This window comes from Mugil cephalus, chromosome 8, assembly GCF_022458985.1.
Source record: "Mugil cephalus isolate CIBA_MC_2020 chromosome 8, CIBA_Mcephalus_1.1, whole genome shotgun sequence".
Classification (NCBI taxonomy): Eukaryota; Metazoa; Chordata; class Actinopteri; order Mugiliformes; family Mugilidae; genus Mugil; species Mugil cephalus.
Window position 1 is genome coordinate 681,781 of NC_061777.1, and position 27,842 is coordinate 709,622.

A 27,842-nucleotide genomic window follows, 5' to 3' on the forward strand; every position below is an offset into this window, starting at 1 on the left:
ACTGGGAAATAAATCATGATGTGATGGCAAATAATTTAGTTTAGTAGTAGATGAAAACAACAAACTAAAGTCAGGTCTCATTGGCTCCATTGGTAACAAAAACTTTAAAACCAAGACCTACACCACCGTGGAGAAATGAAGAAACATTTGAAAAGAATCTGCAGGATAGCTGAGAGGAGATGGAGGAAAACAAAGCTAACTATTCATCATGAAATATTACGGGAACTCCTCAAAACTTACAATAACTCAGTCAAACAGGCCAGAATTTTACACTTCCAACAACTAATTACAGACAATAAAACAACCCCAAATTCCTTTTCTCCACATTAGACCATATGCTAAACTCTTTAATTTTAATAGATCCTCCAAATTATTTAACGACGCCGTTTGTGAGAATCACGTCAGAAGTAAAATCAATGACATCAGGTCGAATATTTTACCTCAACAGATTTTAACCGTTGATGCACCTGGATCATTGATTTTTTTCTTCAGCCGCTGTTTTCATCACAGTATGTTTATTTTTAGGTTGTTTTACATGACTTATTTTAACTTGTTTTATTTAATTACTTTCATAACCTGTTCTTATGGGACCAAGGGTCTTTTAGTTATTTTATTTTATCTACTTATTTTAATATCTTACTGTTTTAGTTCTCCAGTGTTTCCTCGTGGGGGCCTGCCACGCGTGGGGCTGTTCCTTTCTACCAGTGGGGGCGCTGTCCCTTTGGTGGTTGGACGCTCTGCACTTAGGTGTGGGGCCCGTCTCTCCCCTATGGTTAAGGGCTGGGACCCCCCTCGGCGTGGACAGGCCCCCTCCCCAAAGGTAGCGTCCTCCATGCCTTAAGCCTCAGTGTCCAGCCATGTCTCATTGACAACTTTTAGTGTGTATTCTGGTGTGAGTGTGGACGTGCGTGCACTTGTGTATGTGTAATGTGTCTATATGTGTCTGTATATGTACATGTGGGGGCGCGGGTCCTTGATTCTGTTACTTGGTGTAATCTTTGTAGGAAAAAATCTAATCAAATAAAGTTTGATTGATAGAAAAGGTTTAAAGGACACTTCCCTGTGGACCATAATATGAACAGACTCTGTCCCTACTCAGGTCTTTATCCTCTCACTGTGAATGAACTAAGCAGACTCCTTATTAACAGATGAACTTCAGTAGTTGACATATAGGCTACAATAAAACTCAAAGTTTATCCTCAGATAAAAAGTCTGCTTGATCGTATTGTTGTTTTAATTCATTCTGACTTGTTGCCAGAAAATGTTTCCTGTTACAACTCATGAAGAAGAAATGTAGTCAAACTGGTTTAGTGTGAGATTTAAGACGACTGGAAATATTAACTCCACTGTGGAGGACTGAAGCACAAACCTCACCCTTTTAAATGTTTAGTATTTTTATGAGATTAAGGACCTGAATGCTTTGCAGTATTACAAAATAAAAAAAGAGATTAAATATTAAAGAGCGAGCATCTGTCCTGTGGAGGACGTCATTGCGCCATCTGCTGGAGATAATATGACACTACAGCTTTACTGACAGGAAGTAATTCTCATGACTGAGGTAAAAGAAACTGAAAGTAGATTGAGACCGAGCTGAGACGCCATTACAGGGTGTACGATCTCTGCAGGAAAACACATATTTGGAGGATTTTATGAAGAAAAGTGAAGAGACTGTACATTGGTGAGTCCTGCTGTTGAAACTACTTCAGTTACAAATGGCTGAGAAAGTTGCACTTGTTGAAAGTTTTCTGAGCTGCCATGTGTGTTCAGAGACTTACAGAGATCCCGTGTCTCTGAGCTGCAACCACAACTTCTGTTCAAGCTGCCTGCAGAAATTCTGGGAACAAGCTAAAACCAAAAACTGTCCTATTTGTAAAAGGAAATCCTCAAAAGATGATCTTCCAGTTAACTTTGCACTGAAGGAACTGGCTGACTCCTTTGCTGGAAGACAGAAATCTGGATCATCTGAGACAGAAAAGGGAAAAGAGAAGTCATTAATGGTGGTTGGTGGTAAACACAAACAAGAAGAGTCTAAACTGTTCTGTGTGGATGAGCAGAGAGCTGTGTGTCCTGTCTGTGAGTTTTCTCTCCACCACAATCACAAAGTGGTTCCTATAGAACAAGCAGTCAGTGACCTGAAGGAGCAGCTGAAATCTGACTTAAAGTCTCTGAGGGACAAGAGGAACAAATACAAACAAGTGGAGGAAACATACAATGAGGTGATTCAACACTCCAAGAAGCAGGTGCTGTCCACAGAGAGGCAGATCAGAGCAGAGTTCAACAAGCTCCACCAGTTCCTGAAAGAGGAAGAGGAGTCCAGACTGGCAGCTCTGAGGGAGGAAGAGGAGCAGAAGGAGAAGACTGTGAGCAGAGAGATGAAGAGGATTCAGGAGCAGATCTCCTCTCTGTCAGACAGTATCTCTGCTGTTGAAGAAGAGCTGCAGAAACACCAGGTGCCATTCCTCAGCAGTTATAAAGCCACTCAGACCAGAGCCAGAGCCCAGTGCTCACTGTCAGATCCACAGCTGGTCTCAGGAGCCCTGATAGATGTGGCCAAACACCTGGGCAACCTGGCCTTCAGAGTCTGGGAGAAGATGGAGGAGAAGGTCCACTTCAGTCCTGTCATTCTGGACCCAAACACTGCATATCCATGGCTCCGTCTGTCAGATGATCTGACCAGTGTGATACATGGAGACACAGACCAGCAGCTTCCTGACAATCCAGAGAGAAACACTAAGTATCCCACTGTTCTGGGCTCTGAGGGCTTCAGCTCAGGGAAACACAGCTGGGAGGTGGAGGTGGGAGATCATCCTACCTGGAATGTTGGTTTAGTTAAAGAGTCATTTGACAGGAAGGGAGAGAGATTTCCTTCACCAAAATATGGAATCTGGTGTTTCTTGCATCGTAGTGGAAAATACACTAATGGTACTGGTCAGACTGTGACAGTGAAGAAGAGTCTTCAGAAGATCAGAGTCCAGCTGGACTATGACAGGGGGGAGGTGTCCTTCTACAACTCTGAAGACACGACTCTCATCTACACTCACAGAGACACTTTCACTGAGAAACTCTTCCCATATTTTGGAATTACAAAAGCTGGTGCTGCCATAACCTCTGATATCAAAATCAGAAAGTGAGATTTCTCTGTAATTTTGAATGGATCATTTTAAATGTGCAAATGTTTTTTTCCTCTACTGATGCCTTATTTAAACCTTTAACATGTTCTAATCAGATATTCAGTGGTTCAGTGAATCTAAAATCATTGTGTCTGATAGATTGTTCTTATTTTATTCTACAGCAGAACTGGTTTATTTCCTTGGTTCACAGAAACTGTTAATCCAATTGTCTGAAATGAATGATGTTGAGTGATGAATTCAACTCTTTTTCAGCTTCTTTTCATCTCTGGGAGTCTTAACACCTTGATGCATATGTGAGGATTATTGCAATAAACATCTCTGAAAGACACTTGATGTTGTGAGTTCACTCTAAGAAAGAAACTTCCTCAACGATACTGAGGTAGCTGACTGAAGAGAGGCTGGAGGTTTGCAGTCTGGAAGCTAGCTGGCTCTAAGGCTAACACCAGGATACTGGTAGATGTGGAGCTCAGAGGAAGTCGGTAGCCTCGCTTCCTAGAGGGAGATGTCCTGAAGGTCTGGATCCCCTGAAAGGTGACTCCTGGGATTTGGATGAGGTGGAATCATGCAGAGAGTTAAATAAGTCGGGCTGAGGGCTATCAGGATGATTGCTATCTGACTCAGGAACTGGAACAGGATGGTGGGGAGGCTCATAGCTCGCAGGCTGGCCACTAAGCAGGTCCATTCAAACCACATGTGGTGCAGGTGAGAGGGTGGCTGCCTCATAGGATGAAGTAGACATGGAGCTAGTAGTCAGGTGGTTGGACAACTCAGGAACTGGGACGTGCAAGTGGTTCAAAAAGCTGAAAGTAAAGTACTATCTGATACTAGGAAAGGCAGGGAGCTAACTGATACTGGGACTGGAGCTGGAAAGAGACTAACAGTCTGTGTAACGACTTGACAGGTCATTTATAAAGGTATGAAATGTTGAGTCCTTCTGACACCTCCACAGCAGATGCATGCTTTCATTCCCATTTGTTTAATTTCCTTTTCTTTCCCTGCAGACTGATGTTTGTTCTCCAGAGGGCCTACAGTGGTAACGAAGCTGCTCCCCTTGTTTCCAGGACGAAACTGTGACTTAGGTTTGTTTGTTTCTTTATTTATAGTTATTGGTTGATAGCATCGTATGTTGCCAAACACAGGATCTGTCATGATTTTCACTTGCCTTTCAATGAAGTCAGCAATATCTAATTTAACTCTTTGGTCACATCGTTCTTGCAACTCACATGCTCGGTTTCTCCATTTGTCTCTGAGTTTGTAGGGCAATATTTTGATAATGCTCAACATGTTTGAAGGCATATCCATATCCAAAAGGTACTGCACATCCTCCATGGCATTACAACAGCCTCTGAGGAAGAGGCTGTAGTCCTGCAGGGCCTTTATGTCTTCTGCTTTAATTGGAGGCCACGAGAGGGCTTTGTCCATGTAAGCAGAGGCGACCTTTTGTTCATTTCCATACTGTTCCTTTAAAAAGCTTTTGCCTTTGTGTATCCTCGTTCTGGATTTGTGTGTTGGCAGCTTCTCACAAGCTCTTTAGCATGACCCTTCGTGTGTTGTTCCAAAAAATATAAACGATCACAGCTGTTAGTTGTGTTCCTCTCAACTCCATTCTGGAAAGCTTTAATGAACGTGTGATATTTTAATGGATCGCCATCATAAATTGGGATCTCTCTCTTAGGTAAGGCTGGAGGCATTGTTGGTGCATTAGCAATGTTGTTATTTCGTTTTGTTTCCTCATGATGCCAAGAACGTCATTGCTGGTTTCCAGATACACTGCGTTAAATTCTTGTTGTCCATGTGAATCTTGTGTGTTTAATGGGCTCAAATGAAATTGCATTTGGTTTTGTTCATATGAAGTTGCATTCTTGTTTGTATTTGTTTCAGTTTGCTTTGGAATAAATCAATCTGCATTGACATTGAATAACTGTTTAGTTTGTGCCTTTTTGTCTTGAAAATTTCCAGTTTTGCCATTTTTCTGCGATTGCAGTGTTCAGTTTGAGCTCTTCTCTCCTTTTGCGCAGGCTTTGTTCCTCTTCTTCCAAAGCATGCTTCTCCTTTAATAATTTGTGACTCATGGTTAAGGCTGCCAGTTCGGCTTCTGCCATTAAACATGCAGAAGAAGTTGAAGAGCACTGTGACTGAGATTTTTTGTGGCTTCCAACATTTGAAACACTGTCACTTGGTTTAATGTCATCCTCAATTCCATTTGCTTCATTCATTTCCACAGAGAGTAATGCTATTTCTGGTGAATCCTGTTGTTCCTGAGAGATTTTTTGTTCAGTTTCAACAATCCTTTTTTGAGTGTCCTTTTGAAATGTATTGCTGTAGTTCATATGCTTGAAAACCATTCCTTTTGTTTAATGAGTTCATCATGAGGAAGCAAAGGCAACAGTTCATTGTGTGAGGTTGTGGCGTTTTCACACAGTGTGTTTAAATTCCCCAAACATTGTTTCACTTGAGACACATTTTCCCTTTGTTTCATGAGCTCCTTAATTTTTGGTATCTACCTTTAATTTTATTCACAACACGTTTGCGTTCATTTTGCAGTTTTTCAATTTCATTCACCAAAGCCTTTTCAGTGAGTTTCCTATCCCTTTTCCCAGACTCCATTTCAGAGCACGAGGCAGCGTCATTTGTTTGACTAATTTTTTTTCATTCAGTTTCATCGAACTGGGATATTTAAATCCATCCACAAAAACAATTCTTCTCAACAAGGCAGCATCCGCGTTTCTCCTTGAAACATCATAAACTTTCCCATACACAAGCGACAAAATGCAGACGTCATTCAGCGCATGGAGCAAACATAATGCACAGATATTATCTGATCAGCATCCCTTTATCCAACTATTCCAAACGGAGACACTTCGACATTGATGCAATCCGGATTTGTTCTCGAAACATTAACAGTCACTTTTGAAATAAGATTTGATTAGATTAGTCTGAAAGTTTTTTTTTTCCCCCTCTACTGACAAGTTATCTTATCCTTGTTCTTATTTTATTCTACAGCAGAACTGATTTATTTCCTTGGTTCACAGAAACTGTTAATCCAACTGTCTGAAATGAATGATGTTGTGTGGTTGCCAACTGCTGCATGTGTACAATGCACACTTCAGTTTGGGCAGTTCAGGGCACCAGAGCATTTCTCATTGGCTGATTGGAAGCAAGGGCAGGGACTGCACAGGTCTTACTAGCTCAGCTAAGTTACGTAACATAATAGTTAAGTTTCATTCATTCATTGTATGATGAGTCGAGTTGACTACCTGGCTAGTGTGTGATTTAGGACTTTACCATTTGAACAGAAGTTGGAGATTTGTTTTCCTTCCTCTTTCCTGTTCGATTCATTCTGTGTTAAAGAGCTGTCACTGGTCAGATTTGGTTAAATTCACTTGTTGTTGATGCTTTCAGGTCACATAGGAGTTATTTAGTGTCAGTTTATTTTCCACTGCCAGTTTCTACGAACAACACTGACTCCTACACATTTAATTCCTGTGAAAGTATTCATGTTTTAGAGTCAATATGATGATTTTTTATATGTTAACACAAAGAGGAAATGTTGAAAATTTACATTTGTGTCATCAGATGCAGTAATATGCTGAGAAAGTCACTGTCCTGCTGCTACCTGAGTATTTATAGTAAATCTTTAGTCGTGTCTCGTAGAATCTAACTGAGACTCCAGTTGGGACCAACAGCTGAGAGCTTCACTCCCAGGGTCTGTCCTTGTAATCCTACCCAAGGCCCATGATGCACTGGGGGGAGGGTTTCTACGGCGACTCTGACAGTCAACAAACATGGCCGACGCTGCAGGGAGCTCTGAGCCACATGAGTGAGTAGAGTTACTGATTATTCCGCTGGAAACAGCTGACACATTACAGGTTCCTTCAGAGGACTTGAGTGTATTGAACCAGTATCTAAGTGAGTGGGAGGTGTTTGAAGAGATACAGTGAGCAGCTGGAGCCACAGGGTCCTTTCTACTTCCAATGAATTGAGGCCAGTGGACGGATTAGTCTTCAGTGCAGCAATAAACACGTTTCAGCTGAGCTTCACACGTCAAACATGAAGCTCAGAGATGATTCCAGTTTAGTTTGTGTGTGGGACCAAATGTCTGGAAAATGTCACAACACTCAACACATTCCCTTCAAGGTTTTAGCTTCAGCTAAATTCAGTCACTTTTAGCTGAGTCTGACAAAAAGTCGAGGAGGAGGAAGTGAGGCTTTAGCCGTCCTACCACACTGGAGAACTGGACTGATGGAGAGTTGAGGACGGGACCATCTGGTCCAGTGGCGTCTGATGGATGCTGGTTCACCATCTTCTCTGTCAAGGAGAATCCAAGCTCTCATTTTCTTCCAGGTGATCCCAGCCTGTGGAGAAAACAGATTATTAGGACACAAAGACACAGTAAACGTCACATCACAATTCTGTAAATCCTGCTGCAACACAGGAGCAGTTAAACCCATGAATTCATGTCAACTGTAGAGCACTTCACTGCAGGAGCGTTTGATCATTTCTACCATGAATTCTCCTCATCGAACCTTTAAACTGTCACATTTATGTGTTTCTCTTTTCAATCCAGGACTTAATCAAAGCACAAATATTTGACACGTTCCTACAACTGAGGTTCTGCTTTAAGAGTAACAGCAAACACAAGCACAAACAGCAGCAGTCTAGAGAAGAAATCAAATTTCCTTCTCCAGCTGGAATTCTGCAGCCTCTGATTTAACCACACTTTGTCTAGTGGAGCTGCAAATAATCCTGGAACTAAAACAAGTTTACAGGACTTCTTTCTCTACTGGGCAACAGAAACATAAATGATGGCTGCAGCAGAATCGTCAGGTCGTCACGTCTCCACTAAAGCAAAATAAATCTGCATCAGTACAAGGTGAAGCACAGATTATTCACTGGTTTATTACTGTTGAGTTTTTACTAAATGCTAAGTTTAGTCAAAGCAGATGAAATAAAAACTATTCTTTTATTAAACACAACATTCCTCTGGACTCAGAGATGGATAAAGAGGAATTAAAATCCTCAAAACAGAAAAAAAAACACAAAGTAAGAAAACAGAACTGGGAAATGAATCATGATGTGATGGAAAATAATTTAGTTTCTTTCCAAATAATAATAATAATAAACAAAAGTTGATGTTCCCGCTCCCACATCCCAATGTTCTCAGCTGGACATCCCATGATCCCCAAACTGTACGTGATGCCATGGAAACAGGACATGAAGAACCAGAGGCTGCTGATGAAGGTAGGCGCCAGTGGAGGAAACAAACGCACCTCCCTGCAGACTGTGCAGTCAGACTGACTGTGTGTTGAATGTGTGGTTCAGAACGCAGCTCTGGCTGGGATCCCTGTGCTTCCTCTGGAGGAATCTTTGTGTTTTTGTGGTCGGGAGCGTCTCTGCCACAGCCAGCACTCCACCCAGACCTCCTCCTCCTCCTCCTCCTCCTCCTGGGCTCCTCTCAGATGCAGCTCATTCAGGTCAGATGCTGGGTACAGGAACCTAAATGAAGATATTTCAGATGATTTGCTGAAAATCAAGTTAAACATTTGCTGCTGTTTTCTTGCAGGTACAACAGCTCTGTGGTGACGACCAGACGGCTTTACCGAACCTGAGGACAGATCAGTCCTTCCCTCCTTCTTCATTAAAATAGAAATTCACTTGTTCCCACTGTGACCACAAGAGGGCGACAAAGAAAAGAAAAAAAAAACATTTAAAACAACAACTATTATTACTATTATTTTATATAAGACAATAAAGTTAAATTTTGAAACAAACTTAACTTTTGCTGTAATATTTGTTTTCATTCCTGTTTTCCATTTTGAATGTTGTGTCAAAGAGCTGTCACTGGTCAGAAGTGATTAAATTTACTTGTTATTTATGCATTTCGGAGTCACATGGGAGCATGTGACCTAAATGGGAGCAGCCTATTTGCATTAGGGGCACGGGCCCACCAGAGGGCGCTTCTGTACAGTGGAGGATTATAAACTTCATCAGTTTTTCTGTGTCAAATATGTTGTTGCACATAAGTTAATAAATAATAAACTTGGTCCCCAACAAACCGTCCACATTTGATGAATGCAATCTCCTCTGTAGACACTCTTTCTAGTATAGTTGTGTGTGAATAGTTCGCTGTGCCTGATGATGCTGTGTCTCTGTTTCTGCTCGGTGGGACACAGCTGAGTTGGATCTGGCCTGTAGTGTTGTGGACTGGTGAACTGCTGCATGTGCAACGCACACTTCACCAAGGTTAACACTACCCTTAAAATTAAATGTTATGATTTTCTTGTGAAAAGTATTTTTAAAATTCTTTTTAAAGTTTTCCTTTTATACACAGTTGATGAATACGAGGTTCTATTGAGTTAAAAACTAATTATTTTTTGGGTTGCCTTTGAAAGTACAGTTCACGCCTGAGTGTTGTAGAAAATAACACTGACAGCCAGAAGGTACATAAAAACTAACTAGAATATTATAGTGCACCAGTCAATCTAAGGGGAGGTGCAGAATAATAAAAGCTGTCATGCAAAGTCCAAAGATTAGATTTTATTGATCCTGTTACAACGTAATCAAAAGTAATAAAACACAAAGGAATAATCATTAAATATGTGCACATACACATAGTTGCACAAAAATGAAGTGAAGTTGAAATAACAAAAAGGATGAAATAGATATTTGTGTATATATCGATGTGGATGAGCCATAATCAGACACCAACCAGTGTCACATTCAGTCAGGTTACAAAGGTTTGAAGACACAACATGTTCTATCTAAAAGTCATAAAAGTAGAATCATTTAGAGGTTAATAATTAACCAATTAACGTTGGGGACGAAATTGAGAGCACACTTTGAAAATCATTGACAACCTTGACATTGTTGAAGTGAAGACAGCGGTAGGACGTGCGATCTCGAACTGAACAATATTTACTTGGAGGACTGAAAGAAACTCAGAGACAAGCTGAAGATAATTCACTTGGGTGAGTGTCTTCTTTAAGAACAATTTGAAATCGGAGAAAATGGCTGAGAGAGCTCTTCTAGAAAGTTTTCTGAGCTGCCATGTGTGTTCAGAGACTTTCAGAGATCCTGTGTCTCTGAGCTGCAACCACAACTTCTGTTCAAACTGCCTGCAGAAATTCTGGGAACAAGCTAAAAACAAAAACTGTCCTATTTGCAAAAGAAAATCTTCGAAAGATTTTCATTTTGTTAACTTTACACTGAAGGAACTGTCTGACTCCTTTGCTGGAAGACAGAAATCTGGATCATCTGAGACAGAAAAGGGAAAAGAGAAGTCATTAATGGAGGTTTGTAGTAAACACAAAGAAGAGTCTAAACTGTTCTGTGTGGATGATCAGAGAGTTGTGTGTCCTGTCTGTGACTCTTCTCTCCACCACAATCACAAAGTGGTTCCTATAGAACAAGCAGTCAGTGACCTGAAGGAGCAGCTGAAATCTGACTTAAAGTCTCTGGAGGACAAGAGGAACAAATACAAACAAGTGGAGGAAACATACAATGAGGTGATTCAACACTCCAAGAAACAGCTGCTGTCCACAGAGAGGCAGATCAGAGCAGAGTTCAACAAGCTCCACCAGTTCCTGAAAGAGGAAGAGGAGTCCAGACTGGCAGCTCTGAGGGAGGAAGAGGAGCAGAAGGGGAAGACTGTGAGCAGAGAGATGAAGAGGATTCAGGAGCAGATCTCCTCTCTGTCAGACAGTATCTCTGCTGTTGAAGAAGAGCTGCAGAAACACCAGGTGCCATTCCTCATCAGTTATAAAGCCACTCAGACCAGAGCCAGAGCCCAGTGCCCACTGTCAGATCCACAGCTGGTCTCAGGAGCCCTGATAGATGTGGCCAAACACCTGGGCAACCTGGCCTTCAGAGTCTGGGAGAAGATGGAGGAGAAGGTCCACTTCAGTCCTGTCATTCTGGACCCAAACACTGCTCCCTCCTGTCTCTATCTGTCTGATGATCTGACCAGTGTGAGATGTGGAGACACAAACCAGAAGCTTCCTCACAATCCAGAGAGAAACACTAAGTACACCACTGTTCTGGGCTCTGAGGGCTTCAGCTCAGGGAAACACAGTTGGGAGGTGGAGGTCGGAGATCATCCTGCCTGGGATGTTGGTTTAGCAAAAGAGTCATTTGACAGGAAGGGAGAGTGTCCTCCTTTGCCAAAATATGGAGTCTGGTGTTTGTTGCATCGTGATGGAAAATACTCCAATGGTGATCAGATTGTGACAGTGAAGAGTCTCCAGAGGATCAGAGTCCAGCTGGACTATGACAGGGGGGAGGTGTCTTTCTACAACTCTGAAGACATGACTCACATCTCCACTCACAGAAACACTTTCACTGAGAAACTCTTCCCATATTTTTATATTGGTAAAGCTGGTGCTGCCAAAACCTCTGATATCAGAATCAGAAAGTGAGATTTCTCTGTGATGTTCAGAGATGTTTGTTTCTCTGTGACAATCATTCAAGGTTCATTTCTCTGTAAAGTCATCATCACACAACAGTGATAGTTTCCACTAAAAGACTTTTTCATTCTGCTGAAGGTTGGTTGTAATTTTAAATGAATTATTTTAAATGTGCATAATTAAACATGTAGACCTCAACAGTGGTTAAAAGTGTCTGTGAATGTTTGAATTGAAAAAAATGTTAATATTTGATTAGAACAAGAACATATTTTTAATCTGAAAGTTTTTTTTCCTCAACTGTTATTTCATCCTTTCCACTAAAAGACGTAAAAGTCTTTTTACCTCCAATGATGAGTTATTTTATCCTTTAACATGTTCTAATGAGATTTTCAGTGGTTCAGTGAATCTAAAATCATTGTGTCTGATTGATTGTTCTTATTTTATTCTACAGCAGAACTGATTTATTTCCTTGGTTCACAGAAACTGTTAATCCAACTGTCTGAAATGACACAATATGTGGTGTTTTTGTGATAATGTCTCTAAAAGACTCGGCTTTAAAACTACAAATACAACTGTCCACATGTGCTTTGTTGAATTATTTGCATATGTAGGTAAAAGATATGAATCCCTGATGCTTAATTTAACACGTGGTCCTTTGCTTCCATCTAGTGGGTATATGGTGGAACTACAGAAAACAAACAGCACCATTGTTTTCCACTAACAGAGCTTTGTGCCACACTCCTTCTTGTTTCATACTCAGGTTTGATGCATGATAGCGAGTTTAGTTATTTTGATGGATTCTATAAAGTGCACAACAATAGAATTTGACTTATAGGTTAAATAAAACAGTCAATGATCTTTTCTATTAACTCTTGGTCCAGTACTGGTTAAGGTGTTGAACGAGTTCAGAATCAGGGTGATTTCTATGATTTAATCTAGAAGAAATATCTAAAATTTCATTTCTGCCTCATCAGAAAATGCAGTGACTACAGTACATGTGTACTTGGTAGTAAGATGATATCTCTATTAGCTGGAATATGACGATGTTAAAAGATTCTCAGCACTTGTGTCTTATTTATTGTCACATTTAGAAAAAAAAGTTGTTGAAATAATCAAATGCTCATTGTTAAAAAAGTAAATAAAAAAGTAAATAAGATCTTTTCTGATTGTAGAAACTTTAAGTTTTATGTTTTTATTCATGTTAAAAATGGAAGTGTTGTTCCCAATTTGACCACAAGAGGGTCTAAAATTGATGTTATTCATTTTGACATGTAAACCATTTCCACCGTTTACTTTAATTATACACGTGTTAATGTAACTGTTTGTGAAAATAAGTATATAAACAGATTCACTGATCTGATTTTATTTTGAAGAATAAAGATCTATTCTGTTATAAACTTTTCACTTTTACTCTGATATTTGTTTTCATTCCTCTTTCCTGTTCTATTGTAGATTCATTCTGTGTTAAAGAGATGTCACTGGTCAGATTTGGTTAAATTCACTTGTTGTTGATGCTTTCAGGTCACATGGGAGTTATTTAGTGTCAGTTTATTCCACTGTCTGTTTCTACTAACAACATTGACTCCTACACATTTAATTTCTGTGAAACATTTAAGGTTTTACATTCAATATGATTATTGTTTTTTCTTTTAACACAACAAGGAAATGTTGAAAATTTACGTTTGTGTCATCAGATGCAGTAATATGCTGAGAAAGTCACTGTCCTGCTGCTACCTGAGTATTTATTGTAAATCTTCAGTCGTGTCTCGTAGAATCTAACTGAGACTCCAGTTGGGACCAGCAGCTGAGAGCTTCACTCCCAGGTTCTGTCCTTGTAAATCCTACCCAAGTCCCATGATGCACTGGGGGGAGGGTTTCTACGGCGACTCTGACAGTCAACAAACATGGCCGACGCTGCAGGGAGCTCTGAGCCACATGAGTGAGTAGAGTTACTGATTATTCCACTGGAAACAGCTGACACATTACAGGTTCCTTCAGAGGACTTGAGTGTATTGAACCAGTATCTAAGTGAGTGGGAGGTGTTTGAAGAGACACAATGAGCAGCTGGAGCCACAGGGTCCTTTCTACTTCCAATGAATTGACGCCAGTGGACGGATTAGTCTTCAGTGCAGCAATAAACACGTTTCAGCTGAGCTTCACACGTCAAATATGAAGCTCAGAGATGATTCCAGTTTAGTTTGTGTGTGGGACCAAATGTCTGGAAAATGTCACAACACTCAACACTTTGCCTTCAAGGTTTTAGCTTCAGCTAAATTCAGTCACTTTTAGTTGAGTCTGACAAAAAGTCGAGGAGGAGGACGTGAGGCTTTAGCCGTCCTACCACACTGGAGAACTGGACTGATGGAGAGTTGAGGACGGGACCATCTGGTCCAGTGGCGTCTGATGGATGCTGGCTCGCCATCTTCTCTGTCAAAGAGAATCCAAGCTCTCATTTTCTTCCAGGTGATCCCAGCCTGTGGAGAAACCAGATTATTAGGACATAGAGACACAGTAAACGTCACATGACAATTCTGTAAATCCTGCTGCAACACAGGAGCAGTTAAACCCATGAATTCATGTCAACTGTAGAGCACTTCACTGGAGGAGGGTTTGATCATTTCTACCATGAATTCTCCTCATTAAACCTTTAAACTGTCACATTTATGTGTTTCTCTTTTCAATCCAGGACTTAATTAAAGAACAAATATTTATCACATTCCTACGACTGAGGTTCTGCTTTAAGAGTAACAGCAAACACAAGCACAAACAGCAGCAGTCTAGAGAAGAAATCAAGTTTCCTTCTCCAGCTGGAATTCTGCAGCCTCTGATTTAACCACACTTTGTTTAGTGGAGCTGCAAATAATCCTGCAACTAAAACAAGTTTACAGGACGTCTTTCTCTACTGGGCAACAGAAACATAAATGATGGCTGCAGCAGAATCGTCAGGTCGTCACGTCTCCACTAAAGCAAAATAAATCTGCATCAGTACAAGGTTAAGCAAAGATTATTCACTGATTTATTACTGATGAGTTTTTACTAAATGCTAAGTTTAGTCAGAGCAGATGAAATAAAATCTATTCTTTTGTTAAACACAACATTCCTCTGGACTCAGAGATGGATAAAGAGGAATTAAAATCCTCAAAACAGAAAAAAAAACACAAAGTAAGAAAACAGAACTGGGAAATAAATCATGATGTGATGGAAAATAATTTAGTTTCTTTCCAAATAATAAAGAAAAAATGCAGCTGTTGATGAGTTGAAAATAATCAGACTGTTGTTGGACTACTTCATAACGTTTGAAATCTGAAATCCACACTAACTGTCACGTTCCCTCCCAGACGTTCCCGCTCCCACATCCCAACGTTCTCAGCCGGACATCCCATGATCCCCAAACTGTACGTGATGCCATGGAAACAGGACATGAAGAACCAGAGGCTGCTGATGAAGGTAGGCGCCAGTGGAGGAAACAAACGCACCTCCCTGCAGACTGTGCAGTCAGACTGACTGTGTGTGAATGTGTGGTTCAGAACGCAGCTCTGGCTGGGATCCCTGTGCTTCCTCTGGAGGAGTCTTTGTGTTTTTGTGGTCGGGAGCATCTCTGCCACAGCCAGCGCTCCACCCAGACCTCCTCCTCCTCCTCCTCCTCCTGGGCTCCTCTCAGCCAGACAGGACTGACAGCTCATCACTCCTCCCACTTCTCCAGGTGAAGCAGCTCATTCAGCTCAGATGCTGCGTTCAGGAACCTAAATGAAGATATTTCTGATGCATTGCTGAAAATCAAGTGAAACATCTGCTGCTGTTTTCTTGCAGGTACAACAGCTCTGTGGTGACGACCAGACGGCTTTACCAAACCTGAGGACAGATCAGTCCTTCACCACAAACACTTCACACACAGGTGTTTAACTTGGTTTCAGCTGCAACACAAATCTCATCAATAATAGTTTTGTGAACCAGTGAACCAGTTTCCATCATCCCTCTTGACTGAGTGATGAATTCAACTCTTTTTCAGCTTCTTTTTATCTCTGGGAGTCTTGACACCTTGATGCATATGTGAGGATTTTTGCAATAAACATCTCTGAAAGACACTTGATGTTGTGAGTTCACTCTAAGAAAGAAACTTCCTCAACGATACTGAGCTAGCTGACTGAAGAGAGGCTGGAGGCTAGCAGTCTGGAAGCTAGCTGGCTCTAAGGCTAACACCAGGATACTGGCAGGTGTGGAGCTCAGAGGAAGTCGGTAGCCTCGCTTCCTAGAGGGACATGTCCTGAAGGTCTAGATCCCCTGAAAGGTGACTCCTGGGATTTGGATGACGTGGAATCATGCAGAGAGTTAAATAAGTCAGGCTGAGGGCTATCAGGATGATTGCTGGAGCAGGATGGTGGGGAGGCTCATAGCTAGCAGGCTGGACACTAAGCAGGTCCATTCAAACCACATGTGGTGCAGGTGAGAGGGTGGCTGCCTCATAGGATGAAGTAGACATGGAGCTAGTAGTCAGGTGGTTGGACAACTCAGGAACTGGGACGTGCAACTGGTTCAGAAAACTGAAGCTAAAGTATTATCTGATACCAGGAAAGGCAGGTAGCTAACTGATACTGGGACTGGAGCTGGAAAGAGACTAAGAGACTGGACCTAACAGGTTGGAGGTCATCTTATTGGCTTATTGTTTTTAAACAGGCCCAGCCTTTTTAAACAGCATGGCCTCCATCCAAACCAGGAGGGTTCACGACTTTTATCCATCAACATCAACCTGACTGTTCACTCCACCTCCTGACTCTCCTACACAGACACAAACTTCTCCACTGCATCCACACACACTTTACACAACCCCTCCCCACTGACCCCAGAGCAACAGGACAATATCCACACAATCCCAACAATCATTATACACAGACGAACACGACACAGTTTTTAGATCAAATATCGTTTTTAACATTCCACTAAAGCAACATGATGAGCGCAGACATTAAAAGGCTGTGCTGAATGTTCACTCTCTGGTGAACAAATCGTTCACTGTTCATGATGTAATTTTAGATAATAACCTGGACTGCCTTCTTCTTACAGAGACATGGTTTGGCACCGATGCCCTGTTCTCACTGACGTTTCCCCACCAAATTTTATTTTTTTCTTCTCCACCGGGGGGACAGACACGGAGGAGGGACTGCATCAGTTATAAAAAATAACATGTTCTCAAATGAGGTTCTTTTTGACAGCTACGCATCATTTGAGTATCATGCCTTTGTTTTTAGCAGCCCACCTATCCTCTGTGTCACCATCTACAGACCACCCCATTACACCGCCTCCTTCATCAGCGACTTTTCACATCTGTTATCATCTATCCATACGTCATATAACAGGGTTATAAGAACTGGTTATTTTAATCTACACGTGGATGTCTCCTTGGACTCTATGTCCACAGAACTTTTAAACATTATACAATGCTTTGATTTTAACCAACATCATGCAGCCGACCCACGGCAGGTGGCGCACCCTGGACCTGGTCATATCCTGCGGTCTGTCCGTGGGTGTGTGCTCTGTGGTGGATCTGGCTGTGTCTGAATATTTCTGTGTTTTTAAACATCACCAGGTTTAACCAGTAGGTGGCGCCAGTGAGAAAGGTGAGGAAACGCGACCTTACTCCTGAAGTGGGTGCAAATTTTATCCAGGTTCTACAGAGCACTCCTGCAGTGATTTTACCAGCGTCCTGTGATTTTATCATTAATGATTTTAACAACAAACTGAAGTCAGGGCTCATTGGCTCCATTGGTAACAAAAACTTTAAAACCAAGACCTACACCACCGTGGAGAAATGAAGAAACATCTGAAAAGAAACTGCAGGATTGCTGAGAGGAGATGGAGGAAAACAAAGCTAACTATTCATCATGAAATATTACGGGAACTCCTCAAAACTTACAATAACTCAGTCAAACAGGCCAGAATTTTACACTTCCAACAACTAATTACAGACAATAAAAACCATCCCAAATTAATTTTCTCCACATTAGACCCTATGCTTAACTCTTTAATTTTAATAGATCCTCTAAATTATCTAACGACGCCCTTTGTGAGAACCACGTCAGAAGTAAAATCAATGACATCAGGTCGAGTATTTTACCTCAACAGATTTTAACCGTTGACGCACCTGGATCATTGATTTTTTTCTTCAGCCACTGTTTTTATCACAGTTGATTTATATTAAGGTTGTTTTACATGACTTATTTTAACTTGTTTTATTTAATTACTTTTATCACCTGTTCTTATGGGACCAAGGGTCTTTTAGTTATTTCATTTTTATTTATTTTATCTACTTATTTTAATATCTTTCTGTTTTAGTTTTTCAGGTCTCCAGTGTTTCCTCGTGGGGGCCTGCCACGCTTGGGGCTGTTCCTTTCTACCAGTGGGGGCGCTGTCCCTTGGGTGGTTGGACGCTCTGCACTTAGGTATGGGGCCCGTCTCTCCCCTATGGTTAAGGGCTGGGACCCCCCTCGGCGTGGACAGACCCCTCCCCAAAGGTAGCGTCCTCCATGACTTAAGCCTCAGTGTCCAGTCATGTCTCATTGACAACTTTTAGTGTGTATTCTGGTGTGAGTGTGGACGTGTGTGCGCTCGTGTATGTGTAATGTGTCTATATGTGTCTGTATGTGTACATGTGGGGGCGCGGGTCCTTGATTCTGTTTCTTGCTGTAATGTTCTATGTTTTTATTGGTGTGAAGCACTTTGTGTTGCATCTTTACAGGAAAAGTTCTATACAAATAAAGTTTGATTGATAGAAAAGGTTTAAAGGACACTTCCCTGTGGACCATAATATGAACAGACTCTGTCCCTACTCAGGTCTTTATCCTCTCACTGTGAATGAACTAAGCAGACTCCTTATTAACAGATGAACTTCAGTAGTTGACATATAGGCTACAATAAAACTCAAAGTTTATCCTCAGATAAAAAGTCTGCTTGGTCGTATTGTTGTTTTAATTCATTCTGACTTGTTGGTAGAAAATGTTTCCTGTTAAAACTCATGAAGAACAAATGTAGTCAAACTGGTTTACTGTGAGATTTAAGACAACTAGAAATATTAACTCCTCTCTGGAGGACTGAAGCACAAACCTCAACCTTTTAAATGTTTAGTATTTTTATGAGATTAAGGACCTAAATGCTTTGTTGAGTAGAAGACAATTAAAAAAAGAACAAGGAGACTGATTTGTACTAAAATAAAAGCAGAATATTCAGCTGTAGAGGACGTCATGGCGCCATCTGCTGGAGATAAAATGACAGTTCACCTTGTCTGACAGGTAATAAATTCACCTGAGTGACGTAAAAGAAAGAAATTGAAAGTAGATTGAGACTGAGCACAGGCGCCATTTCAAGGTGTACGATCTCTGCAGGAAAACACATATTTGGAGGATTTTAAGAGGAAAAGTGAAGAGACTGTACATTGGTGAGTCCTGCTGTTGAAACTACTTCAGTTACAAATGGCTGGGAAAGCTGTTCTTGAAAGTTATCTGAGCTGCCATGTGTGTTCAGAGACTTTCAGAGATCCTGTGTCTCTGAGCTGCAACCACAACTTCTGTTCAAGCTGCCTGCAGAAATTCTGGGAACAAGCTAAAAACAAAAACTGTCCTATTTGCAAAAGAAAATCCTCAAAAGACGATCTTGGGGTGAAATTTACACTAAAGGATCTGGCTGACTCCTTTGCTGGAAGACAGAAATCTGGATCATCTGAGACAGAAAAGGGAAAAGAGAAGTCATTAATGGTGGTTTGTAGTAAACACAAAGAAGAAGAGCCTAAACTGTTCTGTGTGGATGAGCGGAGAGCTGTGTGTCCTGTCTGTGAGTTTTCTCTCCACCACAATCACAAAGTGGTTCCTATAGAACAAGCAGTCAGTGACCTGAAGGAGCAGCTGAAATCTGACTTAAAGTCTCTGGAGGACAAGAGGAACAAATACAAAGAAGTGGAGGAAACATACAATGAGGTGATTGAACACTCCAAGAAGCAGCTGCTGTCCACAGAGAGGCAGATCAGAGCAGAGTTCAACAAGCTCCACCAGTTCCTGAAAGAGGAAGAGGAGTCCAGACTGGCAGCTCTGAGGGAGGAAGAGGAGCAGAAGGAGAAGACTGTGAGCAGAGAGATGAAGAGGATTCAGGAGCAGATCTCCTCTCTGTCAGACAGTATCTCTGCTGTTGAAGAAGAGCTGCAGAAACACCAGGTGCCATTCCTCAGCAGTTATAAAGCCACTCAGACCAGAGCCAGAGCCCAGTGCTCACTGTCAGATCCACAGCTGGTCTCAGGAGCCCTGATAGATGTGGCCAAACACCTGGGCAACCTGGCCTTCAGAGTCTGGGAGAAGATGGAGGAGAAGGTCCACTTCAGTCCTGTCATTCTGGACCCAAACACTGCATATCCATGGCTCCATCTGTCAGATGATCTGACCAGTGTGAGACAAGGAGACACATGGCAGCAGCTTCCTGACAATCCAGAGAGAAACACGAAGTACACCACTGTTGTGGGCTCTGAGGGCTTCAGCTCAGGGAAACACAGCTGGGAGGTGGAGGTGGGAGATCATCCTACCTGGAACGTTGGTTTAGTTAAAGAGTCAGTTGACAGGAAGGGAGAGAGATTATCTTCACCAAAATATGGAATCTGGTGTTTAAAGCATCGCAGTGGAAAATACACTAATGGTGTTGGTCAGACTGTGAAAGTGAAGAAGAGTCTCCAGAGGATCAGAGTCCAGCTGGACTATGACAGGGGGGAGGTGTCCTTCTACAACTCTGAAGACATGACTCACATCTACACTTACAGAGACACTTTCACTAAGAAACTCTTCCCATATTTCAGTGTTGCAAAAGCTGGTGCTGCCAAAACCTCTGATATCAAAATCAGAAAGTGAGATTTCTCTGTGATGTTCAGAGATGTTTGTTTTTCTGTGACAATCATTCGAGGTTCATTTCTCTGTAAAGTCATCATCACACAACAGTGATAGTTTCTACCAAAAGACTTTTTCATTCTACTTGAAGGTAGATTGTAATTTTAAATGAATTATTTTGAATGTGCATAATTAAACATGTAGACCTCAACAGTGGTTAAAAGTGTCTGTGAATGTTTCAATTAAAAAAATGTTAATATTTATTCTACAGCAGAACTGATTTATTTCCTTGGTTCACAGAAACTTTTAATCCAACTGTCTGAAATGAATGATGTTGTGTGGTTGCCATCGATGGTTTAGTTGTGTTTAGTTTGTGTAGGATGTAACTGCATGTTGTTGATATTCTGCTCAAGTTTAATAGTTTATAACAGAATAAAGTCTCATGTTGTTCAGTAAATACTCTGATAATACTATAATCTGAATGATGCTCTATTGGCTTCGAACAAACATGCTCAGTGTGTCCAGTCACTTCTACTCATGTCATTAACTTCCTGTAATTAGGTCATAAACAGAGTGTGTGGTGTTTTTGTGATTATGTCTCTAAAAACTCAGCTTTAAAACTAACTACAAATACAACCGTTCAAAGGTGTTTAGTTCAATAATTTACATCAGTTGGTAAAAGATATGAATCCTTTAGCCTCAATATAACACGTGGTCCTTTGTTTCCATCTAGTGGGTATATGGTGGAACTACAGAAAACAAACAGCACCATTGTTTTCCACTAACAGAGCTTTGTGCCACACTCCTTTTTGTTTCATAGTCAGGTTTGATGCATGATAGCGAGTTTAGTTATTTTTATGGATTCTATAAAGTGCACAATAATAGAATTTGACTTATAGGTTAAATAAAACAGTCAATGTTCTTTTCTATCAACTCTTGGTCCAGTTCTGGTTAAGGTGTTGAATGAGTTCAGAATCAGGGTGATTTCTATCATTTAATCTAGAAGAAATATCTTAAATTTCATTTCTCTCTCATCAGAAAATGCAGTGACTACAGTACATGTGTACTTGGTAGTAAGATGATATCTCTATCAGCTGGAATAAGACGATGTTAAAAGATTCTCAGCACTTGCGTCTTATTTATTGTCACATTTAGAAAAAAAGTTGTTGAAATAATCAAATGCTTATTGTTAAAAAAGTAAATAAAAAAGTAAATAAGATCTTTTGTGATTGTACAAACTTTAAGTTTTATGTTTTTATTCATGTAAAAAATGGAAGTGTTGTTCCCAATTTGACCACAAGAGGGTCTAAAATTGATGTTATTCATTTTGACATGTAAACCATTTCTACCGTTTACTTTAATTATACATGTGTTAATGTAACTGTTTGTGAAAATAAATATATAAACAGATTCACTGATCTGATTTTATTTTGAAGAATAAAGTTCTATTCTGTTATAAACGTTTCACTTTTACTCTAATATTTGTTTTCCTTCCTCTTTCCTGTTCTATTGTAGATTCATTCTGTGTTAAAGAGATGTCACTGGTCAGATTTGGTTAAATTCACTTGTTGTTGATGCATTCAAGTCACATGGGAGTTATTTAGTGTCAGTTTATTCCACTGTCTGTTTCTACCAACAACACTGACTCCTAGACATTTAATTTCTGTGAAACTTTTAATGTTTTACAGTCAATATGATTATTTTTTCTCTTAACACAACAAGGAAATGTTGAAAATTTCCATTTGTGTCATCAGATGCAGTAATATGCTGAGAAAGTCACTGTCCTGCTGCTACCTGAGTATTTATTGTAAATCTTCAGTCGTGTCTCGTAGAATCTAACTGAGACTCCAGTTGGGACCAACAGCTGAGAGCTTCACTCCCAGGGTCTGTCCTTGTAAATCCTACCCAAGTCCCATGATGCACTGGGGGAAGGGTTTCTACGGTGACTCTGACAGTCAACAAACATGGCCGACGCTGCAGGGAGCTCTGAGCCACATGAGTGAGTAGAGTTACTGATTATTCCACTGGAAACAGCTGACACATTACAGGTTCCTTCAGAGGACTTGAGAGTATTGAACCTGTATCTAAGTGAGTGGGAGGTGTTTGAAGAGACACAGTGAGCAGCTGGAGCCACAGGGTCCTTTCTACTTCCAATGAATTGACGCCAGTGGATGGATTAGTCTTCAGTGCAGCAATAAACAACGTTTCAGCTGAGCTTCACACGTCAAACATGAAGCTCAGAGATGATTCCAGTTTAGTTTGTGTGTGGGAACAAATGTCTGGAAAATGTGACAACACTCAAGTTTCCCTTCAAGGTTTTAGCTTCAGCTAAATTCATTCACATTTAGTTGAGTCTGACAAATAGTCGAGGAGGAGGAAGTGAGGCTTTAGCCGTCCTACCACACTGGAGAACTGGACTGATGGAGAGTTGAGGACGGGACCATCTGGTCCAGTGGCGTCTGATGGATGCTGGCTCGCCATCTTCTCTGTCAAGGAGAATCCAAGCTCTCATTGTATTCTAGGTGATCCCAGCCTGTGGAGAAACCTGATTATTAGGACATAGAGCCACAGTGAACGTCACATCACAATTCTGTAAATCCTGCTGCAAAACAGGAGCAGTTAAACCCATGAATTCATGTCAACTGTAGAGCACTTCAATACAGGAGTGTTTGATCATTTCTACCATGAATTCTCCTCATCAAACCTATAAGCTGTCACATTTATGTGTTTCTCTTTTCAATCCAGGACTTAATTAAAATAAAAATGAATAGAAGCTAACATCAACATTAATGTAAGCAAACAAAATAATAATTGTGTTTTGTGTAACATAATCAAAAACGTAATTTGCTGTTCAAAATGTTGTTATTTTTATGTGTACTGCTCCTTTAACAAGTGCACAGTAACAGTTGATCACAGTAACAGCTGAGCATGTATCCACTGCGCCACAGCTGGAGGGAGGGTGAATAATTAGAGTAACAGCAGAATGCTAAAGACAGCAGATGGAAAACTCGAAAACGAGAAAAAAAAAAGTAATTAAGGAGTAGTAGCAAAAGGAGTGTATTTTGAGGTTTTACACCTTGTTTTCTTTCATTTTTGGGAGGATATTTTACTCAACTCTGTCCTCATTGCTGGATTCGGTTCTATTTAATTCTTGAATGAGGATTTGGCCAGGTTTTTTAGTTGGGACTCATGGTGTTTGACTACACCATAGAGCTGTAGAAACAAGATAGCGAGCCATAGGAAAGAGAATCTGAGCGGAGGATCACCTAGTCTGCAAAACTCACCTGCACACGTGGACAAAGACATTGATTCTAATACTGGGATCGTGGTAGGACAAAAGTGACAGGTTTTGCAGCCACACACAATGAATTTCATTTGGACTGATAAAGGACTTAACCAAAAGACTGGTCATTCACCACACTGTGGAATTTGACTAATTAGTTACATTGATCTGTGAGATCTGAGAACTGAGTTGTATTTTAGATATTTTATTGAACTTTGGTTCCTTTTATTTTTATTTCACTTTTCCTTAGTGTGTGCCAACTTGGGTTTTGGGTTGTGTTGTGTTAATGGTTTTTATAGAAGTGAGTTAAAGCTTAAATAGAGCCGGTTAAGCAAATTAAAGAGACAGAAGAAAAATAGAGCTAAAACTCATAAATATGCCAAAACTGAGATAAAATGAGGACTCAAACTGAGCAAACCCAAAATAGATATCAGGAACTAAATAACCGATATAGGAAACCTGAATACAAAATTATATCTCAACTCAAATAGGTTGGATTAAATACAGAGGAGATAAATAGGGATAAATAACCTTATTTGCCTGAAATTTTGGGTTCATTTTGAATGGTTGGAGGGAGATTGAACAATTCATATCGTGTATGTGTGTGTGTAAGTGTTTTGGTACCATTAATGATTACAGTTTCTCCTAATAATTTTTCTACATAAATGAGCCAGCAGTTAAAACTCACTTGCTGGTCTGTGGTCTGCTATTCTTAAACAGTAATATCACCACTCTTCCTGAACCTAGGCTCTGGTCCAAGTTATCTCTATACATTACAGTGTTACGCAAGTGGCGAGCCAGCCAGGAGTGGTTGCTAGTTGACTTACAGAAAAAGAGAAACTAATTCAACCGATTTTTCAGACCACACCAACCTCAAATAGACCGGCAATATGGAAGTTGTACAAAGAGAGGATATTAGAGTACTTAACTCAGTTATTGTTAGTAGATTTGCTGACACTGAGTCAGATGAGGAATTAACTGATTTCTTCAACAAATATGGGCGCATTGCAAGAACAATAAGAGTAGATAACCCCACGTCTCCATACCACAAAATTGTCATTGTAGAGTATGAGAGTGGATCTGCATTGAACACCCTTAAAACTGTCACATTCCCTCCCAGACGTTCCTGCTCCCACATCCCAACGTTCTCAGCCGGACATCCCATGATCCCCAAACTGTACCTGATGCCATGGAAACAGGACATGAAGAACCAGAGTCTGCTGATGAAGGTAGGCGCCAGTGGAGGAAACAAACGCACCTCCCTGCAGACTGTGCAGTCAGACTGACTGTGTGTGAATGTGTGGTTCAGAACGCAGCTCTGGCTGGGATCCCTGTGCTTCCTCTGGAGGAGTCTTTGTGTTTTTGTGGTCGGGAGCGTCTCTGCCACAGCCAGCCCTCCACCCAGACCTCCTCCTCCTCCTCCTCCTCCTGGGCTCCTCTCAGCCAGACAGGACTGACAGCTCATCACTCCTCCCACTTCTCCAGGTGAAGCAGCACATTCAGCTCAGATGCTGCGTTCAGGAACCTAAATGAAGATATTTCTGATGCTTTGCTGAAAATCAAGTGAAACATCTGCTGCTGTTTTCTTGCAGGTACAACAGCTCTGTGGTGACGACCAGACGGCTTTATCAAACCTGAGGACAGATCAGTCCTTCACCACAAACACTTCACACACATGTGTTTAACGTGGTTTCAGCTGCAACACAAATCTCATCAATAATAGTTTTGTGAACCAGTGAACCAGTTTCCATCATCCCTCTTGACTGAGTGATGAATTCAACTCTTTTTCAGCTTCTTTTCATCTGTGGGAGTCTTGACACCTTGATGCATATGTGAGGATTATTGCAATAAACATCTAGAATGATGTTGTGAGTTCACTCTAAGAAAGAAACTTCCTCAACGATACTGAGCTAACTGACTGAAGAGAAGCTGGAGGCTAGCAGTCTGGAAGCTAGCTGGCTCTAAGGCTAACACCAGGATACTGGCAGATGTGGAGCTCAGAAGAAGTCGGTAGCCTCGCTTCCTAGAGGGAGATGTCCTGAAGGTCTAGATCCCCTGAAAGGTGACTCCTGGGATTTGGATGAGGTGGAATCATGCAGAGAGTTAAATAAGTCAGGCTGAGGGCTATCAGGATGATTGCTATCTGACTCAGGAACTGGAACAGGATGGTGGGGAGGCTCATAGCTAGCAGGCTGGACACTAAGCAGGTCCATTCAAACCACATGTGGTGCAGGTGAGAGGGTGGCTGCCTCATAGGATGAAGTAGACATGGAGCTAGTAGTCAGGTGGTTGGACAACTCAGGAACTGGGACGTGCAACCGACTCGGAAAACTGAAGCTAAAGTATTATCTGATACCAGGAAAGGCAGGGAGCTAACTGATACTGGGACTGGAGCTGGAAAGAGACTAAGAGACTGGAACTAACAGGTTGGAGGTCATCTTATTGGCTTATTGTTTTTAAACAGGCCCAGCCTTTTTAAACAGCATGGCCTCCATCCAAACCAGGAGGGTTCACGACTTTTATCCATCAACATCAACCTGACTGTTCACTCCACCTCCTGACTCTCCTACACAGACACACCCTTCTCCACTGCATCCACACACACTTTACACAACCCCTCCCCAGTGACCCCAGAACAACAGGACAATATCCACACAATCCCAACAATCATTACACACAGACGAACACGACACAGGGCAGTTTTTAGATCAGACATCGTTTTTAACATTCCACTAAAGCAACATGATGAGCGCAGACATTAAAAGGCTGTGCTGAATGTTCACTCTCTGGTGAACAAATCGTTCACTGTTCATGATGTAATTTTAGATAATAACCTGGACTGCCTTCTTCTTACAGAGACATGGTTTGGTACCGATGCACTGTTCTCACTGACGCTTCCCCACCAAATTTTATTTTTTTCTTCTCCACCGGGGGGACAGACAAGGAGGAGGGACTGCATCAGTTATAAAAAATAACATGTTCTCAAATTAGGTTCTTTTTGACAGTTACACATCATTTGAGTATCATGCCTTTGTTTTTAGCAGCCCACCTATCCTCTGTGTCACCATCTACAGACCACCCCATTACACCGCCTCCTTCATCAGCGACTTTTCACATCTGTTATCCACTATCCATACGTCATATAACAGGGTTATAAGATCTGGTGATTTTAATCTACACGTGCATGTCTCCTTGGACTCTATGTCCAGAGAACTTTTAAACATTTTACAATGCTTTGATTTTAACCAACATCATGCAGCCGATCCACAGCAAGGGGCGCACCCTGGATCTGGTCATATCCTGTGGTCTGTCCGTGGGTGTGTCCTCTGTGGTGGATCTGGCTGTGTCTGACTATTTCTGTGTTTTTTAACATCGCCAAGTTTAACCAGTAGGTGGCGCCAGTGAGAACGGTGAGAAAACGCGACCTTACTCCTGAAGTGGCTGCAAATTTTATCCAGGTTCTACACAGCACTCCTGCAGAGATTTTACCAGCGTCCTGTGATTTTATCATTAATGATTAAAACAACAAAGTAAAGTCAGGGCTCATTGGCCTCATTGGTAACGAAAATTTTAAAACAAGACCTACACCACCGTGGAGAAATGAAGAAACATTTGAAAAGAAACTGCAGGATCGCTGAGAGGAGATGGAGGAAAACAAAGCTAACTATTCATCATGAAATATTACGGGAACTCCTCAAAACTTAGACAATAACTCGGTCAAACAGGCCAGAATTTTACACTTCCAACAACTAATTACAGAGAATAAATACGACCCCAAATTCCTTTTCTCCGCATTAGACCATATGCTAAACTCTTTAATTTTAATAAATCCTCTAAGTTATCTAATGACGCCCTTTGTGAGAACCACGTAAGAAGTAAAATCAATGACATCAGGTCGAGTATTTTACCTCAACAGATTTTAACCGTTGACGCACCTGGATCATTGATTTTTTTCTTCAGTCACTGTTTTTTATCACAGTTGATTTATATTTAGGTTGTTTTACATGATTTATTTTAACTTGTATTATTTATTTACTTTCATAACCTGTTCTTATGGGACCAAGGGCCTTTTGGTCATTTTATTTTTATTTATTTTATCTACTTATTTTAATATCTTTCTGTTTTAGTGTTTTAGATCTCCAGTGTTTCCTCGTGGGGGCCTGCCACGCGT

The 27,842-nt window shown here is 41.0% G+C and overlaps 5 protein-coding genes across 8 annotated transcripts; all 5 read left to right on the plus strand.

The window, feature by feature from the left end:
• The first annotated feature begins 1,585 nt into the window (after nt 1-1,585).
• On the plus strand, nt 1,586-9,185 carry LOC125012835 (testis-expressed protein 43-like). Of its 3 annotated transcripts, XR_007113320.1 has the most exons (7): nt 1,586-1,678; nt 4,133-4,210; nt 6,786-6,951; nt 7,926-8,004; nt 8,296-8,372; nt 8,454-8,605; nt 8,695-9,185. XR_007113320.1 is itself a non-coding variant. In XM_047593012.1 (6 exons), the coding sequence occupies exons 3-6, from the start codon at nt 6,867-6,869 to the stop codon at nt 8,738-8,740; spliced, it is 360 nt and encodes a 119-aa protein (XP_047448968.1). In that variant the 5' UTR covers nt 1,586-1,678; nt 4,133-4,210; nt 6,786-6,866; the 3' UTR covers nt 8,741-9,185. The 3 variants fall into 3 exon arrangements, 2 of the variants coding, with proteins under 2 accessions (XP_047448968.1, XP_047448969.1); XM_047593012.1 differs by lacking the exon at nt 7,926-8,004; XM_047593013.1 differs by lacking the exons at nt 1,586-1,678; nt 7,926-8,004 and adding an exon at nt 3,926-4,045.
• On the plus strand, nt 1,604-3,183 carry LOC125012788 (nuclear factor 7, brain-like). Its single transcript, XM_047592932.1, has one exon. The coding sequence runs from the start codon at nt 1,713-1,715 to the stop codon at nt 3,129-3,131; it is 1,419 nt and encodes a 472-aa protein (XP_047448888.1). The 5' UTR covers nt 1,604-1,712; the 3' UTR covers nt 3,132-3,183.
• An 814-nt stretch (nt 9,186-9,999) lies between the features above and the next one.
• On the plus strand, nt 10,000-12,930 carry LOC125012797 (nuclear factor 7, brain-like). The gene has a single exon (XM_047592941.1). It carries the CDS (start codon nt 10,139-10,141, stop codon nt 11,543-11,545), a length of 1,407 nt encoding a protein of 468 aa, XP_047448897.1. The 5' UTR covers nt 10,000-10,138; the 3' UTR covers nt 11,546-12,930.
• A 152-nt stretch (nt 12,931-13,082) lies between these two features.
• LOC125012831 (testis-expressed protein 43-like) lies at nt 13,083-25,474 on the plus strand. 2 transcript variants are annotated; one of them, XM_047593007.1, is made up of 4 exons: nt 13,083-13,472; nt 14,872-14,980; nt 24,981-25,156; nt 25,264-25,474. In XM_047593007.1, the coding sequence occupies exons 1-4, from the start codon at nt 13,438-13,440 to the stop codon at nt 25,307-25,309; spliced, it is 366 nt and encodes a 121-aa protein (XP_047448963.1). In that variant the 5' UTR covers nt 13,083-13,437; the 3' UTR covers nt 25,310-25,474. The 2 variants fall into 2 exon arrangements, with proteins under 2 accessions (XP_047448963.1, XP_047448962.1); XM_047593006.1 differs by lacking the exons at nt 24,981-25,156; nt 25,264-25,474 and adding exons at nt 15,061-15,236; nt 15,344-15,618 and having other exon boundaries at nt 13,359-13,472.
• On the plus strand, nt 18,898-20,658 carry LOC125012796 (nuclear factor 7, brain-like). Its single transcript, XM_047592940.1, has one exon. It carries the CDS (start codon nt 18,997-18,999, stop codon nt 20,410-20,412), a length of 1,416 nt encoding a protein of 471 aa, XP_047448896.1. The 5' UTR covers nt 18,898-18,996; the 3' UTR covers nt 20,413-20,658.
• Nucleotides 25,475-27,842: the final 2,368 nt, after the last annotated feature.

Coding starts and splice junctions, on each gene's coding strand:
- LOC125012788 (XM_047592932.1), top strand. CDS start 1,713: ATGGCTGAGAAAGTTGCACTTGTTGAAAGTTTTCTGAGCTGCCATGTG.
- LOC125012835 (XM_047593012.1), top strand. CDS start 6,867: ATGATGCACTGGGGGGAGGGTTTCTACGGCGACTCTGACAGTCAACAA. Junction 8,373..8,453: donor ACCAGAGGCTGCTGATGAAG/GTAGGCGCCAGT, acceptor TGTGTGGTTCAG/AACGCAGCTCTGGCTGGGAT. Junction 8,606..8,694: donor CTCAGATGCAGCTCATTCAG/GTCAGATGCTGG, acceptor GTTTTCTTGCAG/GTACAACAGCTCTGTGGTGA.
- LOC125012797 (XM_047592941.1), top strand. CDS start 10,139: ATGGCTGAGAGAGCTCTTCTAGAAAGTTTTCTGAGCTGCCATGTGTGT.
- LOC125012831 (XM_047593007.1), top strand. CDS start 13,438: ATGGCCGACGCTGCAGGGAGCTCTGAGCCACATGA. Junction 13,473..14,871: donor GGGAGCTCTGAGCCACATGA/GTGAGTAGAGTT, acceptor GTTCCCTCCCAG/ACGTTCCCGCTCCCACATCC. Junction 14,981..24,980: donor ACCAGAGGCTGCTGATGAAG/GTAGGCGCCAGT, acceptor TGTGTGGTTCAG/AACGCAGCTCTGGCTGGGAT.
- LOC125012796 (XM_047592940.1), top strand. CDS start 18,997: ATGGCTGGGAAAGCTGTTCTTGAAAGTTATCTGAGCTGCCATGTGTGT.